Consider the following 20,429-nt stretch of genomic DNA (forward strand, 5'->3'; position numbering starts at 1 on the left):
TTTTTTAATCTTTTGTAAATATAAACAAAAAACTAAAAACGTAAGTGTTATCAAACGACACCTAACTAGTCAAAATTATTCCTTTTTCTTTGTTTTTCCTCACCAAATCCCTTCATTCAAACGGAGGGTTGGTTTAAAAATAGACTATTTTAATAGTAACTTTTGACTTTTTAATGAAAATATAAGGTGAAAAAATAATTTATATTTGGAATGATTTATAAATTTTTTTTACCTCCATTCAAAGGGAGGGTTGGTTTGAAAATAGACTATTTTAATAGTAACTTTGAACTTTTTAATTAAAATATAAGGTGAAAAAATAATTTATATTTGGAATGATATATAATTTTTTTTAAAAAAAAATTCAAAAAATAAAGAGAATGAAATCTTCGAATTTTTTGTATAATTTTTTAAATTTTTTTGTCTTGTTTTTAACAACTTTTTAACTATTATAGGGAGTTTTCAAACTTACTCAGTGTTAGAAAAAGATGAAGTAAAAAAATTAAGGGTAAATTACACTGACACCCTGGGGTTTGGTTTGATTACATCCACCTAGGGGTGAGCATGATCCGGATTGAGAAAAAACCAGGATCAATCTGTTATTTACGGTTCTTGAAAAATTAAAACCAATCCAATCCGTTTAAATTGTGGAACCAATCCGAACCAATCCGTTGAAACAAGGATTGGATCGGTTTCGGATCATGGATTTAAATAATTAAATAACAAAAAAATATAGACAACAATATAAGTAAATTGGAAAAAATATTGGAACAAAAATATAGACAAAAATATATATTGAAACCTGTAAACAATATAAGTAAATATAAGTAAAAAAACATCCATTCACAATCTATACCATCACAATCTAAGTAAAAAAAATATAGACAAAAATATATTGGAACCTGTAAACAAAGCCAATGGGCTACATCCCATCCCAATGGACAACAATATAAGTAAAAAAAAAATATAGACAAAAATATCTATACCATCACAATCTAAGGTAAATTGAAACCTGTAAACAAAGCCAATGGGCTACATCCAACTTAGAACATTACAATAAATTTTGTGTAAGGTCTTGCCAAAAAGTTGTGCAAGATAGTCAAATTAACTTTGTTGTCTTCATTACTGGGTATGTTACAAGAATCATGTAGCTAAAACCAAAATAGAAACATGGATCAATCTGAAATAAAAAACAGAACAGACCAAAAAACAGAAACATAATTAAACCACACCACCACATAATACATATTAGCAATCTAAGGGTCTGTTACAAGAAACATGTAGACCATATACACTTACCATGATATCAACTACTGACCATAAACACTACTACCAACATCAGCACCATATACCCACTCCGATTTTTAGATAAGGGAAGATGCTCTCAAAGATTCATGCTGCATGAATACCATTGAGGTGGACACCAAATTCATTCTCACATTTATCAATTTTTAATCTTTCTATATAATATATTTGTATCAATCATTTGGCATTAGCTTAAAAATTGGCTGGTAATTCAATCTTAAGTTGGATCTCAATTTTGGCCCAACACAAATCCAGGCTATCACTAGTCCTAAATTTAAGTGGGTAATAGCATGCTTTCATGGCTGTAATTTCTCCATGGTTAGAGGAAACAAAGCTAAAATGGTACATGATTGAGGACTAACAAAGCAGTAACATTGTAAAAATAAGGAAAGAGGAAACAATGAGCAAAAATGCAATAAACTCAAAAAGGGGAAGCAGTACATGATTGACAAGTTCCAACAATACATGCACAGTTCTGAGGATTAACAAAGCTAAAATGGTTCAATGGTTTTAGAACAGGAATATAATACACACGTTTTATCATTGTATAAGTTTGTTTATGAAGAAGGACCTTGAGATGAAAACAATTAGAAATGAATGAATATTAAATTATAGGGCTCTTCATAATTGCTCTTCTTGTCAATGGTTCTGAATTTAGTTAACTTCAGTTTCATAAAAGCAATGTGCATGTGTCATGGAAATACTTCACAGAAGAGCATAAATAATCTCAATGACTACTTTAGTTTCTCAAATCTTCAAGACATGACAACAAAATATATAAAACCAACAATTCAAAAAAAAAAAAATACACTGTAAAAACCTATGAAGCATGGGTACTCTAAAAATAGTGTCGTACGAGTACTGGGTACTTACCGGGTGCGGCGGTACGCGTACCGGGTACGGCAAAAGAGGGTCCGGTACGTTTGACTTATTTGGGTACGGCGTGGGTACGTCATGGGTATGCCATGGGTACGGCGTGGGTACGTCATGGGTATGCCATGGGTACGGCGTGGGTACGCCATGGGTACGTCGGGGCCAATTTTTTTTAAATTTTTTTCTGCCCTTGCAGATCAGCAATTATTATTATTATTTTTTTAATTTTTTTTTGTGCCCTTGCAGATCAGTAATTTTGATGTTTCTCTGCTGTCCTGTCTGTCTGTATGAATTGTATAAGCATATCATCAAATGATTTTGATGTTTTTAAAAAGCAATTTGAACCAAAAAAAATAACAAGGCCTATAAAGGGTAGTTTTGTGTATGACTATGCATTATGCTTTTGCTTCAGATCCTCCTAGAATTTCTTTATAAAATCTTTAATCATAACAAACTTTTAAAGTTTATGTACAAAACATTAAAAATTGATACTATATTAGTTGATTAGTAGTAGTTGGGAATGATGCAATTTTATGTATTATACAAATTGCAATTGACAACCTGCCCCAATTGAGAATTTTTTTTCCTTTACTGTTGGCAATTAACTTTAAATCTTTCTTTGGTTTCCTATTATTTTTTTGGTCTCACCCTATAAAAATAGCAAATTGATGAGCAAAAAGAAAGATTTTAAAAATAAATTATGATCACAAATTCACAATGCATAACATGTCAAAGTGAGAGATTTCACAAATATTATTTTTAATGCTTAATGATTTTAAATTATAAGAAAATGAGTAGTATTTTTTTTTAGTTTTGATATTTAATTTTAATTTGTAGGTTGGATCCTTTAACCATAATTATATTTAAAAAAAAAATATCGACGTACCGCAGCCGTACCCGTATCGTACTTTTTTTTTAAATTTTGCTGAATCGGCGTACCCGCACTCGTACCCGTACCCGCACCCGTGCTTCCTTGGTAAAAACAAACAGAAAACAAAGAAATCAAAGAGAACAAAAAACTGTGGATTCTTAGTTACATACAGAAATCAAAGAAAAAACATACACTGGGGATTAATTTTTTTTACTTACATTTAAAAATAAAACAAACAATAGAAAACAAAGATGAAATCAGAAAATAAAATAAAATAAAAATAAAAACAGAAAATAGAAAACAGAAAAAAAGGATAAAAATAAAATGAAAACAGAATAAAAATAAAAATAAAAATAGAAAAAAAAATAAAATCTCTTACTTGCATTTACCGAATCCATTGTAGATGACATGAACAATCGATTTGAGATTAAATCCACCGATCTGAGATGAAATCACAGCAATGTATTGTGTATGTTTTTTCTTTGAGATTAAACCCATTTCAGAGTGAGAGAGAGAGAGAGAGAAAGAGAGAGAGAGGAGCTCACCGAGAGAGAGAGAGAGAGAGAGAGAGAGCCAACAGCTATAGCTACCGATCTGATCTGAGATGGATGATCTGGGAACAAAGGAACACAAATAGTGTCACCGAGAGAGAGAGAGAGAGAGAGAGAAAAGAGAGAGAGCTCACCAAGAGAGAGAGAGACACGAGCAGCACACCGATCTGATCTGAGATGGATGAGAGTGTGAGAGAGAATTCAGTCTGCAATGAGAAAGAGAAGAGAGAGAGAGCCACCATCGACAGAGAGATGAGATGAGAATGAGAAACAATGAACTAAATGAGGTGTGAATTAGGTTACATTTTAATTTTTATATGAGACAAGAAATTATATTGTGTGGGAAGGTATATAGTATGAATATAGATTATTTCTAGATGGTCCGGATCAGTTCCAATTCGGAACCGTAGGGTTCAATCCGGAACCTATCCATGGCCTACAGATTTTGAAATTTCCAATTCGGAACCGAACCATGGATTCAAAAAATAAATCCAAACCTATCAGGTTGGACTGGACCGGATCGGATTACGGATTTTACGGATTCCTTGCTCAGCCCTCTCCCACCACTTGGCGTTATAGAAATTATATTTCCACTCTTGTGGTTAATAATCTCATTTTACAAAACCCCTAATTATATAAAAAGTAACAATTCTTGATAGAAAAGTAGAAAAAATTACATTGAAAAAAAAAATAAAGCAAAGGAGAAGAAAAAAAAAAGAGAGTAAAACAAAGCAAGAAAAAAAAAAGAATATATAAATTTAATATCTTTTTTATACAAACATTAACTTCGTCAAAATAATTACAATAATAGGGAGTCGGTGTAATTTTTTAAACATCAGGAGGTGATAAATATTAAATTCAAACCTCAAAAGGTGTAAACGTAATTTATTCAAAAATTAAACTAAAAATCCCAAATAAATAAAGTAAGCACAATCCAAAAGAAAACGCCTCCATTATTCTTGTACCTTTAAATGAATTTCAACAATCAAATAACTTTAACAACCATTGTATGCTAAATTGTGAATAAGAAAAACAAGTTTAGAGAGAGAGAGAGAGAGAGAGAGAGAGAGAGAGAGAGTTTTTACATTTGATTCTATCTACCGGGGAGTAGGAACTCAGAATATTTCCCCGAGGCCGGTGCCGTTGACAACGATCACACGAAAAATGACAGATTCCAACAATGAGCGAGGGATAGTTCCGGAGTGAGAGATAAGCGCAAGATAGTTATATTGATTGGGTCTTTAAAGACTTTTTTTTTTATTTTTTTTTATTTTTAAGATAATCAATATACTGATTTTTGTTTATATTATTTTAGAAATTTCGCTTCACATAATTCTATAATGGTTGAAGGACCCTAACAATTTTTAGTGTATAAAGTCCTTCACAATAGTCAATTTTTATATTTCCTGTTATCATATCTATGATGGCTGTGCTTTGACACTATCACTTGTAACAAGTCCCGACGAATTTTTTGCCGAACTAACTCATAAGCACGAATCAATCATTGCGCACGTCTCACACATAAATTTCATTCTCTTTAGATAATTCAAAAAATTTACAAGTGGATTGGTTTTATCTCTATATCATATTTCATGAGTGCTCTAGAGTCATCCTTAGACTCATAAGAAGCGGTTCCACCTTATAGCGTCTCTAGTTTAGACCCAACCCATGGTATGTTTTGGATTCGGGTTTCATTGTCTTGTTTGTTTCTCCTTTTACCTCTTTGAGTTTGGCTTTTGGGTTGTGTTGGTTGTGTTAGGAACAGGTTAGTAGTTTGTTTTTCAAACTGTTGTTGCCCAACATTTTGCTCTTACACTCAAGCATAACTTCTTGCACTCAAGCAGTTTTTGTGAACCCTCAGTACTTTTGCTGGTCTGCAAAACTATTGAAAATTGGTATTCTTTGATCAAGTTAAGCTTCTTGCGCTCGAGCGATCTTGGCTCCAGCGGCCCTTATTGCGCTTGAGCGTTTGCCTTCTGTCTATAAAACTACTAGGAGTTTGTATTTCACGCTCGAACGACAAACTTTTTGTGCTCGAGCTGTCACATCTTTTGCTCACACAGGTTCTTGCAAAAACTTTATGTTCGTTCCCTATGTTCTCTGTTCTCATCTAGGAAAAAGTTATCTTGTTCAAGGTTGATCTAATATTTGCGTTGCAATCAATACATCTACTCAATTGTTCTATGAAATAGTTAGTGGGGACAATAACTTTTGTTTACTGTTGTAAACTTACTATTTTTGTTCTTTTTTCCCCTTAAACTCAAAATATAATAATTAATACATATCTATGAGTACCAAAATTTATCCAATGGATCAAGAATTCCAACGCTGCTGCGTGCCCATTCAATTGCATGCGACTCACTTTATCCATCCCCACCCAGATAAGGGTGGGATTTAAAGGCATACTAACTAGTATTAACAACTCAACCAGCTAAACTAGCTTTGTGCCTCAATCATTCCACAGATGCTATTGTAGATATCAATCAATTGCTCATCTTGCACTTGAATTGATTCCATTTGCAATTCCATGTTTAGATAAATGTCACCAGCACTACTAATTGTAACGTCCCGACCCTTTACACGTCATCGAAATTGTCCGCTTCAGGCCACGCTCGCACGGATTTGTTCTTCCTAGTGGGTCAACCATCCTAGAACTACTCCAGTCTAAGCACACTTAACTGGGGAGTTCTAATAAGGATTTCACCACTTGGGAAAAGGCCTTGATGCTGTATAAGGGTCCAGGTTTTTACTTTTATAGCCTAGGAACTCCCCCTCCATTCCCGATGTGGGACACCAGGGCCTTACAATCCACCCCCCATAAGGCTGCACGTCCCCGTGCAATAGCCTGCCAGCTTGCAAGCCCGCCCACATGCACCGAGAGACGCTAGGAGCCCACACTCGGTACTCCGGAGAGTCGGCTCTAATACCATTTTGTAACGTCCCGACCTTTTACACGTCATCGAAATTGTCCGCTTTGGGCCACGCCCGCACAGATTTGTTCTTCCCAGTGGGTCACCCATCCTAGAACTACTCCAGCCTAAGCACGCTTAACTGGGGAGTTCTAATAAGGATTTCACCACTTGGGAAAAGGCCTTGATGTTATATAAGGGTCCAGCTTTTTACTTTTATAGCCTAGGAACTTCCCCTCCATTCCCGATGTGGGACACCAGGGCCTTACACTAATAACCCAAGAATAAGTCTTAAGATCATTCAACATTCATCCATTCAGTCCTGAGAACTGCCCGTGGAGATTTACATGTCAATTAGCAAAAGGAAAACTAAAGCTCTTCTTCAAAATAGTCAGAACTGAATTAGCAAACAAAATTCATTCATACAAGGAGAATGTAAATCAAACCGTTACTCAAGAGTCAAGATTAGAACATAAGGTAAGAACAAAAGGGACTCAAATCATGTCATTTCCAAGTCATACAACGTTCTTCAAGTCTCAATTAATTGTTGGTCTGATGAATTATAGATTTAATATTGTGGCTCCTCTTTAGGCAGTGTCAGAAAATATAATGATCATTCCATAAATAAATTAAAAAAATGATGTAAACAATATACTGCAAATGAAATCATCATTCATCATTATAAGTGAACGATCATTCTATAGAAAGATTAATGAATGAGCATTCTATATTTATTCCAGTAAACCAAAAACTATCTACTCTTTACAATGATTTCCACCAGCCTTTTAAGAACAAAGCTATGTTAAAAGAAAGTGATCTACATCTGGTTCTCAAACAGGAAGCTTACAGTCTTTTCTCGATTACCAGCTCTTTCAAGGGCTACATCCTAGAGGATAGACATTATTGATAAAATTAGTTGGTTCTAATCGAATCTATCTTAGGACGCTGTGTCTAGACAAGTTCATTCCTGCTATCTTGGTGACTAGAAATCCTAAGACCAAAATGCTATCCCATAAGAGTTCATGTTGCTGCTTTGGGTCCGGTGCTGCTATAGCCTGCCAAATATCAAAGCCACTCCGCTACTTTGGGGTACATGGAATAGCTACGGTAGAGCAGTTTAATTTGACATGTGCATGAGCCTCTTGGAAACTCTAGAACATTTGCCTTTATTTTTTTATTCCTAGTCCGAGACGTAATAGTTAGCTTCTTCAAAACCATTGCATTCCCCAAAAGATACCTTACCAGCTTCATTTACCCCTTTCACCCTGCAAATCCACTAAATTCAATTGCCTCCACGCAGAGTGACAGACATTTGGGCACACTCTCTGGTTCCCCACTCCACAAACACAACTCACCGACCTTGCAATCCAAATAACAATCACAAAAAACACATCAAACATACTAGTAAATATATAATAATAAAAACTGAAATGATCTCCAACAAATGAACTCACCATGAACTTGTTGAAAACTAAAACTTTCAAATTAGGCATGTGGCCAAGCAAGTCAAGCAAAATTGACCAATGAATATCGCAAATTTGCAAGCGCAAATGGGTCAAATTATGAAACAACAGTGTATTGTAGTCAAAAGCATCAGTGACAACCTGAAAAAGATTTTATTATTATTATTTTTTTAAGTGAGAATTTAAACTCAACTTAAAAGAGTATTAATAAACTTAATGACCATAATAACATTAAACTTCTAATTACCTTGGGGATGCCATTGCTTAATTCCAAATGCTGCACATTAGAAACCTTTCCAAGCATCCCAACTACACCATTATAGTAATCCTCACTTCTACGATTCTCAAAATAAAATGTAAAATTTGCTTTAACTAAGGAGGGGAGTTCATCCACATTAAAAACACTGGACACAAAATCATTAAGCTGAAAGATTTCGAGAACTGGGGCTTTAATCACGACACTAGGTTGGAGACGCGTTACACAGAAGCTGTTATACATACATAATTTCTTCAGAGTAGATGAGCAAATGCATAATGTCTTTATGTTATCGCCCTGATTAGTCCTCTGTATGTCCAATTCTTCAAGGACTGGGCAGCCAGAGAGGATGTTTTGGAAAGAATCATCATCCAGAAACGTCAATCAATGATGTTTTGGTATTTTTCGCTCGAGCTAAGCTTCTTGCACTTGAGCAGTCTAGGGCTCGAGCGGCCCTTATTGTGCTCGAGTGTTTGCCTTCTATTTGTAAAACTACTAGGAGTTTGTATTTCATGCTCGAGCGATAAGTTCTTGTGCTCAAGCTGTCACATCTTTTATGCCTTACGCTCGAGCGTCACTTCTTGTGCTCGAGCGGTCTGCATGTATATTAGTCCGCAAAAGTCACTTTTTACATCACTTTTTCGTTTCTCTCTCTTTCTAAACTTTTTAAAAACCCTAGATCTACACTCTATCTCTCTAAAACTCACATTCTCTCTTCTAAAACACCTAGATCCATTGATTTCTCTACCCTACTCCCTTGGAGAAAAAGGTAGAGCTCACTTAGAGCTTCATTTTCATCCGAACAAAGTTGGGTTTCGGTGTCGTTGAAGTTTTTTCACTCTCTCCTTGGTCTCCTAGCTTCCAGGTAGGGATCCTTTACACTCTTGTATGAGTTTTACCTTAGTTATTTTCTATTTCAAATGATTATGGTGGTTTTGGGGGTTTTTGTCAAAAACCTAGGGTTTGGAATTAAAATGTAAAAGAGAGGTTCTCAAATGGTTTCTTGAAAATTATTTTGGTTATGAAATTGAAATTGATATATGTTAAAATGAGGTATTTCCTATATTGAAATTGATTTTCAAAGAGAAATGGATTTTGCCCTAAAATGTGAATGTTTGAGATTATAAAGAGAAAATGGAATTGATGTTGAGAATTATGAAATTGAAGTAATGTTGATGATGATGGTAGAGTTGGATATGTATTATCACTTCCATTTTGAGATTTTGGAAAAGTGTATCTTTAATAAAATTTATTATTCTATTTAGAAATATTTGTTTTGGGCTATAGGAGGAGGATAACTATGAGTGTTGTAGAAATTGCATGAGAATTAGGTGAATTAAAACTAATTTCTCATTCATGTGCATTGAACATCATTGCTCATTTAATACATTGAAAATGTATATGATTTTGGGAAAAAAAGGGTGAACGTGGGAAAGAGGTGTGTATCACCAAATTAAGTTGGCCTGTGTGTCCAGGGTGAAAGTCTCAAAAAATGCGCATATACATGGGTGCCAATTCCCGCAGATGAAATATCCGTAAAATGGGAATAGTAGTACTCCTATAGGCTACATTTACATTGGTCCCGTTTGACAGTTTTCTGTAGATGAAATTTCGTGAAAGATAGTGCTAGTTTGAGATTTTCCCCTGTCTTTCTATTGTAAAGGACATGATTTGAGAATTGTGATATAAACCTAACATAGCATGGCTTTTGAAAAATGATATAAATGTTTTGGCACTAGCATTGCATATGCATAAAACCTTAAAGTTTTGTTAAGATTTATACATTGTGTTGTGGTGTTTCTACTAGGTTTTGGCTCACCCTATGTGGAAAAAACCATTTTCAGGTGCTGGTGATATGCCTTCACCAAGGACTTAGCTTGCGAGGACTGTGGAGCTGAAGGCTCATTGTTGTTTATTTTGTATTTAATTTTCTACAAACCTAGGACTTTATCTGTATTGAGCTTAAGACTCACTTTTGATGTACCCAAGCATGGACTTAAAAAGATGTAAGCCTTTAAGGCATATGATTATCTATTTAGTTTTCATTTCTTTTCATTATCTTGTAACACATGATATAGATTCAGGATGTACTATTTATGAACATATATCGCATGCGTTACCTTTTGTATATCAAACTTTTATTAATGAAAGCTTATTATTTCATTTGTGCTGCTATTTATTGGATGTTATGAGATGGACATCTCATGTTTATTTCGGGGTGTTACAACTTGGTATCAGAGCGTACCGGGTTTGAATACTTTGGGTATGTGGGAAGTGGTTATTACCACAATGGGTTTGTCTTGCTTAATAAAGACATTTGTATGTATGGTATGCTATGTGATAACATGCTTTTGTGATTATATGAGTATGAGATTAATTTCTAGGATATTTATTGGGTCTACAGGTTTCTAGAAGTTCCATTAAAAGAGCACCTGATCATTGCTATTTCTAATTGGAACTCTAGCAAAGCCGCGGGGCGATCATTATCCAGGAAGGAAATTTGTATGTGACTATGTGCTTATGTGGAGTAAATTACTGTTGTCCACCACATTATGACGCGAGTGAGTTAGCTTCGACACATTTGTAAATGTGGTAATCTCTTTTGTTACCTTTATTAGGATGTCAAGACGTGGTCATGGTGGTGGTAGGCGTGGTAGGCCTATAAGGCATGAGCTGCCTTTATCAGATGAAATTTCGACACAAGAGAAGGGGGTTGGTCGGGCCAATGTGGCTGAACCAGTTGGCCAGTGGGCCATGAAAGCTTTGGCCGGTGAGATGGCGAGGGCTTTGAGGGAATCCATGGACATTTTCAGAGCTGATACTCAAGTCTAGACCCATGTTGCTAAGATGGGGTCGTCTTTTCTGAAGCAATAGTTCTTCTGGTTGAATCTAGACGAATTTTTGGGTGACCCTAAGGAGCCATCGAAGGCAGATGAGTGGTTGGAGCAGATAGTGAAGATGTTTGAGATGCTTGGCATCGAGGACGATGGACTGAGAGTGACCTTGGTATCTTTCCAACTGAAGAGAGATGCAGGTCAATGGTGGAAGTATGCGCGTGGATGCATTGGAGTGACTTAGGAGGCTTTTTTCAACGCCTTCCAGGACAAGTTCTTACCTCCCCTGGTTAGGGAGAAATTGAGGGAATAGTTCTCAAAGGTCAAGCAGCTCAACATGCTTGTAGCAGAGTTTGAGGCAGCCTTTACTAGCCTCTCTAGGTTTGCACCAAAGTTGGTGGCGACAGAAGAGCGCTAAAGGTTAAGGATTGGGCTTCTTTTCAAGGCAGCCAGTTCAATGATTAGAGGTTACGGGTGACTTGTAGAGTCGACGGCTCATCTTGAGACCGTGATGCAAATGGATACGGAGCGAATGAGGGGCTTTAGGAGGAGTCATGATGTTTAAGGGGACAGTAAGAGACAGAGGGGTTCTACCCTACATCAATCCTAGGGAGCTCAGTCGAGGTCCACTTTTCTAGTACTAAGTTCGGGTTCTGGGAGAAGTGGTCAGGGAGATTTCACTTGCTTTAAGTATGGTCAGTTGGGTCACAAGTCTCCAGCTTGCCCGCAAAGGGGAGAAGGGCAACAATCTGTTTCATCTGTGACTCGTTCTCAGAGCTAGAGTCAGAGAAGAAGGAAGCCGCTCACTTGTTATCAGTGTAGGCAGGCAGAACACTTGAAGAGGTTTTGCCCTCAGTTGGATGGCACACCTGGTGCGTTTGGTTTGAGGCAGACATAGAGCCACTAGTCTGTACAGTCAGCATAGGCCTCGAGGGCCAATCGGGGAGCCTCTTCAGCTCAGTCAGTACATCAGACTTATGCTCGAATGGGTGAGTAGGTGGAGTAGAAACCTACAGGGCTTGTGTATGCGGTTACTGTGCTAGACCTAGTACCAGCGCCTTTGGTAGTGAGAGGTACTTTCTTGTTATGCAATTCTATTGTCAAAGTGTTAATTGATAGGAGTGCATCCCATTCTTTTATTTTATCTGCATTTGCATCGGCTTTGGGGTTAGAATTGGTTCGGTTAGCATCTCCATTCAATGTAGAGTCACCTATTGGTGGTGAGATTGTTTTGGAACCAGGGTGTCGGGGTTGTGACATAGACGTTGCCGGTCGCCGACTTCGTTTTGCATTTGTGTTGATTGACATGTTGAGTTTTGATGCTATATTGGGTATAGATTGGTTGTCGTCGTATCAGGCTGTTATAGATTGTTACCGTTAGAGGGTTACTGTATGTACCTTGAGCAGTGATTGTTTTTATTTCATGGGGGACAAAGCCAATAGAGTTTTATCACCTATGTATGATCCTCGTGGTCGGAGTGAGTTTAATTGTCTTCTTGCAAACTTCTTGGACAGTGAGTGTGATGAAGTCCGAGTTGATTTTCCAAGGGTAGTTTATGAATACCAGATGTTTTCCTGAGGATCTCACCAGTTTATCACTTTATCGGGAGATCGAGTTTCTCTATTGAGTTAGTGCCTAGCACGACAATGATTTTTATGGCACTATATAAGTTTGTACCTGCCAAGTTGAGTGAGTTGAAGATTCAATTCCAGGAATTATTAGATAAATGTTTTATTCGCCCTAGTACTTCGCCTTGGGGAGCACTGGCTCTCTTTGCCAAGAAGAAAAATGGTGCATTACGACTTTGTATTGATTACCGGAAGTTGAACCGGGTAACTGTTATGAACAAGTACCTAATGCCACACATAGATGATTTGTTTGACTAGTTGAAGGGTTCCAACTGTTTCACTAAGATAGAGTTGAGGTCAGGTTACCACTAGTTGAGGGTAAAAGAGGAGGATATCCAGAAGACGGTATTCCGTACGCGGTATGACCATTATGAGTTCCTAGTGATGCCTTTTGGGCTAACCAATACACCAACCATGTTTATGGACTTGATGAACCGAATCTTCTGTGAGTTCTTAGATCGCTTTGTGGTCATCTTTGATCACCCTTCGAGGAGAAACATGAGGAACACTTGCGAGTTGTGCTCGAGTTGCTTAGAGCCCAAAAACTGTACGCTAAGTTTGGGAAGTGTGAATTCTGGTTGAAAGAAATTAAGTTCTTAGGCTACGTAGTATCCCAAGAAGGAGTGACTGTAGATTCATCTAAGATAGAAGCCGTACAAAATTGGGAACAACCTAAGAATGCCTTTGAGACCCATAGTTTCTTGGGGTTGGCCGGGTATTACCGTTGGTTTATGAAAGATTATTCTAGATTAGCTTCACCATTGACTAGACTGACGAGGAAAGGAATTAAGTTTATGTGGATAAGACCTGTGAGAAGTCATTTCAGAGCTTAAGGTTAGACTTACCACTGCTCTAGCATTGATTATTCTAGAGAGGGGTTTAGGGTGTTCGGTGTATTGCGATGCTTTGCGGGAAGGTTTGGGTTGTGTATTGATGCAAGAGAGGAAAGTAGTAGCTTATGGCTCGCGGTAGTTGAAAACACATAAGAAGAACTACCCTACTCATGACCTAGAGTTAGCACCAGTGATCTTTGCCTTGAAGATTTGGAGGCATTATTTGTATGGTAAGAAGATTGAAGCATTTTCTGATCACAAGAGTCTGAAATACCTGCTTGCACAGAATGACTTGAATTTAAGGCAAAGGAAATGGATGGAGTTTATAGAAGATTATGACTTTTAGTTGCATTATCATCTGGGGAAGGCCAATGTTATGGCCGATGCCTTGAGTAGGAAATCCATTGGCAATGGGAGATGTTGGGTGCTATTGGAGAGTTTGACTTGCATCTTGGCGAGTCCATTGGTCGGCAGCTTTGTTTTCAGTAGTTACACAAGCTACACTTGTGAGCTGAGTTATAGACGCACAGAGGGGTGACCTTAAGGTAAAAACCCTTCGAGAGAAGATCTCCAGCAGGAAGGTAGAAAGAGCCTTGAACATGTACTTTGACTCAAGTGTTAGATACCTTGATCGTCTTTTCGTGCCGGAGTCTTATTGAGAGGAAGTACTCCGAGAGTTTCACCAACCATGCCTTGCGGTGCACCTAGAAGGCACAAAGATGTATCACGAACTTAGACGCCAGTTTTGGTGGAAGAGAATAAAGAAAGATGTAGCTGTGTTTGTGTCGAGGTTCCTTGCTTGTCAACAAGTGAAGGCCAAACACCAGAGGCTAGTGGGTTTGTTGTAACCCTTGCCTATAGCTGAGTGGAAGTGGGAGCATGTCACAATGGATTTTGTTGTGGGTCTTCCGAGGACTCAATGAGGTAATGACGCCATTTGGGTGGTAGTTGATCGATTGACTGAGTCAGCGCACATTGTACCTATGCGCACGAGTGACTCGGTAGATTATCTAGCTAACCTCTACGTTAGGGACATAGTGAGGTTGCACAGGGTCCCTATGACGATTGTTTCAGATAAAGATCCCTGTTTTATGGCTCGGTTGTAACAGAGCCTGCATAATGCCTGGGGCACAAGGTTGACTTTTAGTACTGCCTATCATCCTCAGACTGACAAGTAGTCAGAGTGTACTATTCAGATCCTTGAGGATATGCTTCAAGATTGTGTCCTTGACTTTAAGGGGTCGTGGGAGAGGCAATTGCCCTTAGTGGAGTTTGCCTATAACAATAATTTCTAGTCGAGTATTGGCATGGCACCGCTTGAGGCCTTGTATGGCCGACTGTGTAGATACCCTTCGTGTTGAGCCGAGGTGGGTGATGCATCAATGTTGGGTCCAGAGTTAGTCCAGGAAATGACGGAGAAAATTACGCTTATCCATAAGAGGTTGGTTATGGCTCAGAGTCGTTAGAAGAGCTATGTCGAGCATAGGAGGAGGCCTTTATCCTTTGAGGTAGGAGATCATGTCTTCTTAAAAATATCACCTAGGTGGGATTTGATGAGGTTTGGGAAGAGTGGGAAGTTATCTCCAAGATTTATCGGGCCTTTTGAGATCCTAAAATGGATTGAAGAGATAGCTTATCACTTGGCCTTGTTGCCACAGCTTTTTGGGGTTCATGACGTATTTCATATCTGTATGCTCCAGAAGTATGAGCCAGATCCATTGTATGTGTTGGATTGGACTGAGTTAGAGGTAAATGAGGATGCCTTGTATGAGGAGAGACCGGTGAGAGTCTTGGATACTCGAGATCAAGTCTTGCGAGGCAAGACAATTCCTTTCGTGAAAGTGTTATGGAAACATCATGGGGTTGAGAAAGCAACTTGGGAACGTGAGTTAGAAATTCGTGAGAAGTATTCAGACCTATTTGTTGGTACTTGAGCATGTATTGAGAGTTTTGTTGTGTTAATGTAATGTAAACATTGTATACGTTTTGGAAATGTGAATTGTATATTCAGTATTGAGAACTTGTTTATCATGTTGATATGAATGAATGATCGGTAGATGGGTCATGGTAATGAGATTGGTTGATTATCATTGTTACTAGCCTCTCTAGGTTTGCACCGGAGCTAGTGGTGACGGAGGAACACCGTTGTGTAGAGTTTGAGAAAAGGCTAGGGATAGGGCTCGTATTTGAGGTGGTCAGGTCAATGATTAGGGATTAGGTCGTCTTGTGGAGGCGGCAACTCACTTAGGGACCGTGATTCAAGAGGAGGAGGATAGGATGAGGGGCTCCAAGCAGAGGAGTCAGGAGGTTCAAGAGGAAACACGGGACAACAAGAGGCAGAGGGGTTCTACCCCACAGCAGTCCCAAACAGCACAGTTCAAATCCACTTTTCCTGTACTGAGTTCTGGTTTAGGGAGAGGAAGTCGGGGTGGGATCACTTGCTTTAAGTGTGGCCAGCTAGGTCACAAGTCTCCAGTTTGCCCGCAGAGAGAATGAGGGCAACAATCTGCACCGTCAACGACTCATTCTTAGAGCCAAAGTCAAGGGAGAGGGCAGCCGCCTACCTGTTATCAATGTGGGCAGTCAGGGCATTTGAGGAGGTTTTTCCTTCAAGCAGGTGGCACACCTGGTACGTCCGGTTCAAGGCAAACACAAAGCCATTAGCCTACTCTATCAGCTCAAGCCTCGAAGGCAACACATGGAACCTCTTCAGCTCAATTAGTTCACTAGTCTTATGCTCCGAGGGGTGAGCAGGAGGAACAAAGACCTACCAGGCATGTGTATGCTGTTACTACCCCAAATCAGTTGCCAACACCCTCTGTTTTGAGAGGTAACTTTTTGTTGTTCAATACGATTGCTAGTGTGTTGATTGATACTGGTGCATCACATTCCTTCATTTCATCTACATTCACATCAGTTTTTGGTTTAGATGTGGCTTAGTTAGCATCTTTACTCAGGGTAGAGTCTTCAATTAGGGGTAAGGTTGACTTGGACTGGGGATGTCGTGGTTACGAGATAGAGGTTATCAGATGCCAACTTCCTTTTGCATTTATGTTGTTAGACATGTCGAGTTTTGATGTCATCGTAGGCATGGATTGGTTGTCTTCATATCATGCTGTTATTGATTGTTACCGTCAGAGAGTTACGATGTACACCTTGAGTGGTGATAATTTTTATTTTTTGGGGGACCTAGCTGATAGAGTCTTATTGCCAGTTTATAACCCTCATGGTAGAGGCAAGCTTAATTGTCTTCTTGCTACTCTCTTGGGTAGTGAGAGTGATGTGGTATGAGTTGAATTGCCGAGGGTAGTTTGTGAATATCCGGATGTTTTTCACGAGGATCTTACTAGTTTGGAACCCCACCAGGAGATTGATTTCTCCATTGACTTAGTGCCTGGTATAGCACTAATTTCCATGGCACCATATAGATTTGCACCCGCCGAGTTCTATGAGTTGAAGATTCAACTCAAGAGCTGTTAGATAAACGCTTCATTTGCCCTAGTACATCACCTTGGGTAGCACCAGCTCTCTTTGCTAAGAAGAATGATGGCACCTACCAGAAGTTAAACCGGGTAACTATTAAGAGCAAGTACCCATTACCTCGTATAAATGATTTGTTTGACCAGTTGAAAGGGGTCTTGTTGTTTTTCCAAGATTGACTTGAGATCGGGTTATCACCAATTGAGGGTGAAGGAGGAGGATATTCAGAAAACGACATTTCGTACGTGGTACGACCATTACGAGTTCCTAGTAATGCCTTTTGGGCTAACCAATGCATTGGCTTCATTTATGGATTTGATGAATCAAATCTTTCATGAGTTCGTAGACCATTTTGTGGTTGTCTTTGTTGATGACATTTTGATTTATTCATCCTCCGAGGAAGAACACGAGGAACACTTGCAGGTTGTACTTCAGTTACTTAGAACCCATTATTTGTATGCTAAGTTTGGGAAGTGCGAGTTCTGGTTAAAAGAAGTTAAGTTCTTAGGCCATGTGGTATCCAGGGAAAAAGTGACTGTAAACTCTTCTAAGATAGAAGCGGTGCAAGATTGGGAACGACATAAGAATGCCTTTGAGATCCGGAGTTTCTTAGGCTTAACTAGGATTACCAACATTTTGTGAAGGACTTCTCTAGATTGGCCTCACCATTGACTAGATTGACGAGGAAGGTGGTTAAGTTTGTGTGGAGTAAGACTTGTGAAAAGTCGTTGCAAGAGCTTAAGGTTAGACTCACCACTGCTCCAGTATTTGATTATTCCGGAGAGAGGTTTGGGTTATTCGGTTTATTGTGATGCATCTCGGGAATGTTTGGGTTGTGTGTTAATGCAAGAGGAGAAGGTGGTTGCTTATAGTTCACTGCAGTTGAAAACTCATGAGAGAAACTATCCTACTCACGACTTAGAGCTAGCGGCGGTAATTTTTCCTTAAAGATTTGGAGGCATTATTTTTATGGTGAAAAATTTGAAATGTTTTTCAATCACAAGAGTTTAAAGTATCTATTTTCACAGAAAAATTTGAATTTGAGACCGAGCAGGTGGATGGAGTTTATGGAGGATTATGATTTTGAATTGCACTGTCATCCGGGAAAGGCCAATGTTGTGGCCGACGCTTTAAGTAGGAAGTCAGTAAACAGTGTAGCTAGTATTGCTATCCGGGAATAGGAGATGTTGGGTACTATTGGTGAGTTTGAGTTGCATCTTGACGAGTTCGTTGAGTCGGTCGTTTTGTTCACTATAGTTGCACAACCTACATTAGTAACCTGAGTTATAGAAGCACAGCGGGGTGATCATGAGGTAGAGGTTATCCAAGGGAAGATATCCAGTGGGATAGTAAAAAAAGCGCTTGAACGTGTATTCTGACTCTAGTGTGAGGTATTTGGGCTGTCTTTTCGTGCCAAAATCTTGTAGAGAGGAGGTACTCTGAGAGTTTCACCATTCACTCCTTATGGTACACTCAGGAGGCACAAAGACCTTGTTTGTGCTTCCAATTTTGGTGGAGGGGGCTGAAGAGAGATGTAGCCTTGTTTGTTTCAAGGTGCCTTACTTGTTAGCAAGTGAAGGCCGAGCATCAACAACCAGTGGATCTATTACAACCTTTGCCTATAGTCGAGTAGAAGTGGGAGCATGTCACAATGGATTTTGTTGTGGTATTCTGAGGACTAAACGAGGTAATGATGCCGTGTGGGTAATAATCGACCGATAAACTAAGTCAGCATATTTTGTACCTATGTGCACGAGTGACTCGGTAGATTATCTTACCAACCTTTATATTAGGGACTTAGTTTGTGACTATTGTATTGAATAGGGATCTTCGTTTTACGGCTCAGGTGTGGCAGAGCCTACAGAATATCTTAGGCACTAGATTGACGTTTAGCAATGCCTATCATCCTCAGACTGACGAGTAGTCCGAGCAAACCATTCAAATCTTAGAGAATATGCTTCGGGATTTTGTTCTTGATTTTAAGGGGCTGTGGGAGAAGCAGTTACCTTTAGTGGAGTTTGCCTATAATAACAATTTTGGTATGGCGTCATTTGAGGCCTTGTATTGTCGACCATGTAGATCTCTGATGTGTTGGGCCAAGGTGGGTGGCGCACTTATGTGAGGTCTGGAAGTAGTTTGGGAATCAACTGAGAAGGTCACGCCTATCCGTAAGAGGTTGGCTTCTGCTCAGAGTCGCCAAAAGAGCCATGCCAACCATAGGAGGAGACCGTTATCTTTTGAGATAAGAGATCATGTGCTCTTGAAGATATCACCGAGACGAGGTTTGATGAGGTTTGGGAAGAGCGGGAAGTTGTCTCCTAGATTTAATGGGCTTTTTGAGATTCTAAACCAGATTGGGGAGGTAGCTTATCGTTTAGCCTTACTACTCCAACTGTTCAAGTTTCACGACGTGTTCTATATCTGTATGCTCCGGAAGTATGAGGCTGATCCTTTACACGTGTTAGATTGGACCGAGTTAAAGGTAGATGAGGATGCCTCGTTTGAGGAGAGACTGGTAAAGGTTTTAGACTCTTGAGACCAAGTCTTGCGAGGCAAGACTATTCCATTAGTTAAGGTATTGTGGCGACACCATAGGGTTGAGGAGGCGATTTGAGAGCGTGATGCAGAAGTCCATGAGAAGTATCTGGACCTATTTGTTAATGTTTGAAACTTATGTTGAAAATGTTGCAAATGTTGTAATAAATGAACATTGTATATGTTTTGAGGAAATTGAACTGTGATAGTTGGTATTGAGAAACTCGATGTATCCTAGCTACAATCTGGATTATATGGAAATATTTTCAATTTCTTTTAATGAAGGTTAATTTTAAATTTCGAGGACGAAATTCCTTAAGGGGGTAGATTACAAATTGGGCTTAGACCCGACCCATTTGTTGTTTTTTAATCTGAGGACCTGTGTATTTAATTGTTATTTAACTCATTTTCAGTCTTATTGCTCATTGAGTTTGGCTATTTAGAGTTTTGGTGGTGCTTGAAACATGTAATGCCCCCAAAATAATATAATAAATCCAACTCATAAATGGGAGAATAACAGAAATGAAATACTTTCATTCATCAGAGTTCATATTACAAAAGATAACACATGCAATATATATTCATAAATGTGAATCTTGAATCTATAGCATGTAGTGCCAATTAATGATCAACAAAATAAACGCCCTATGGGCTTACATCTTTCTAAGACATTGCTTGGTTACAACAAAAGAGATAAGCTCTGTACATATGAAGCCCTTGGCTTGAATAAACATCTAAGCACAAAATAACAAAATAGAGCATCTAGCTCCTAGGTCCTTCCAAGCTACGTCCTTGGAGGAAGCATATCACCGGTACTTGAAAATGGTTTCCTAAGTAGGGTGAGCTAAAGCCCAGTAGAAACATACTAACACAGTATATGAGAATTAACAAGA

At 38.7% G+C, this 20,429-nt stretch overlaps 1 protein-coding gene across 2 annotated transcripts; it reads right to left on the minus strand.

Annotated features, from left to right (window-relative positions):
* Positions 1–7,215: 7,215 nt before the first annotated feature.
* On the minus strand, positions 7,216–8,616 carry LOC114280852 (putative F-box/FBD/LRR-repeat protein At5g56810). Of its 2 annotated transcripts, XM_082878862.1 has the most exons (4): positions 8,471–8,610; positions 8,217–8,304; positions 7,961–8,110; positions 7,216–7,865 (listed from the first exon to the last, which is right to left on the minus strand). In XM_082878862.1, exons 1-4 carry the CDS (start codon positions 8,500–8,502, stop codon positions 7,767–7,769), a joined length of 369 nt encoding a protein of 122 aa, XP_082734988.1. In that variant the 5' UTR covers positions 8,503–8,610; the 3' UTR covers positions 7,216–7,766. The 2 variants fall into 2 exon arrangements, with proteins under 2 accessions (XP_082734988.1, XP_028079062.2); XM_028223261.2 differs by having other exon boundaries at positions 8,217–8,616.
* Positions 8,617–20,429: the final 11,813 nt, after the last annotated feature.

The sequence above is a fragment of the Camellia sinensis genome, chromosome 7 (genome assembly GCF_055761805.1).
Source record: "Camellia sinensis isolate YWXY chromosome 7, ASM5576180v1, whole genome shotgun sequence".
NCBI classification, from domain to species: domain Eukaryota; kingdom Viridiplantae; phylum Streptophyta; class Magnoliopsida; order Ericales; family Theaceae; genus Camellia; species Camellia sinensis.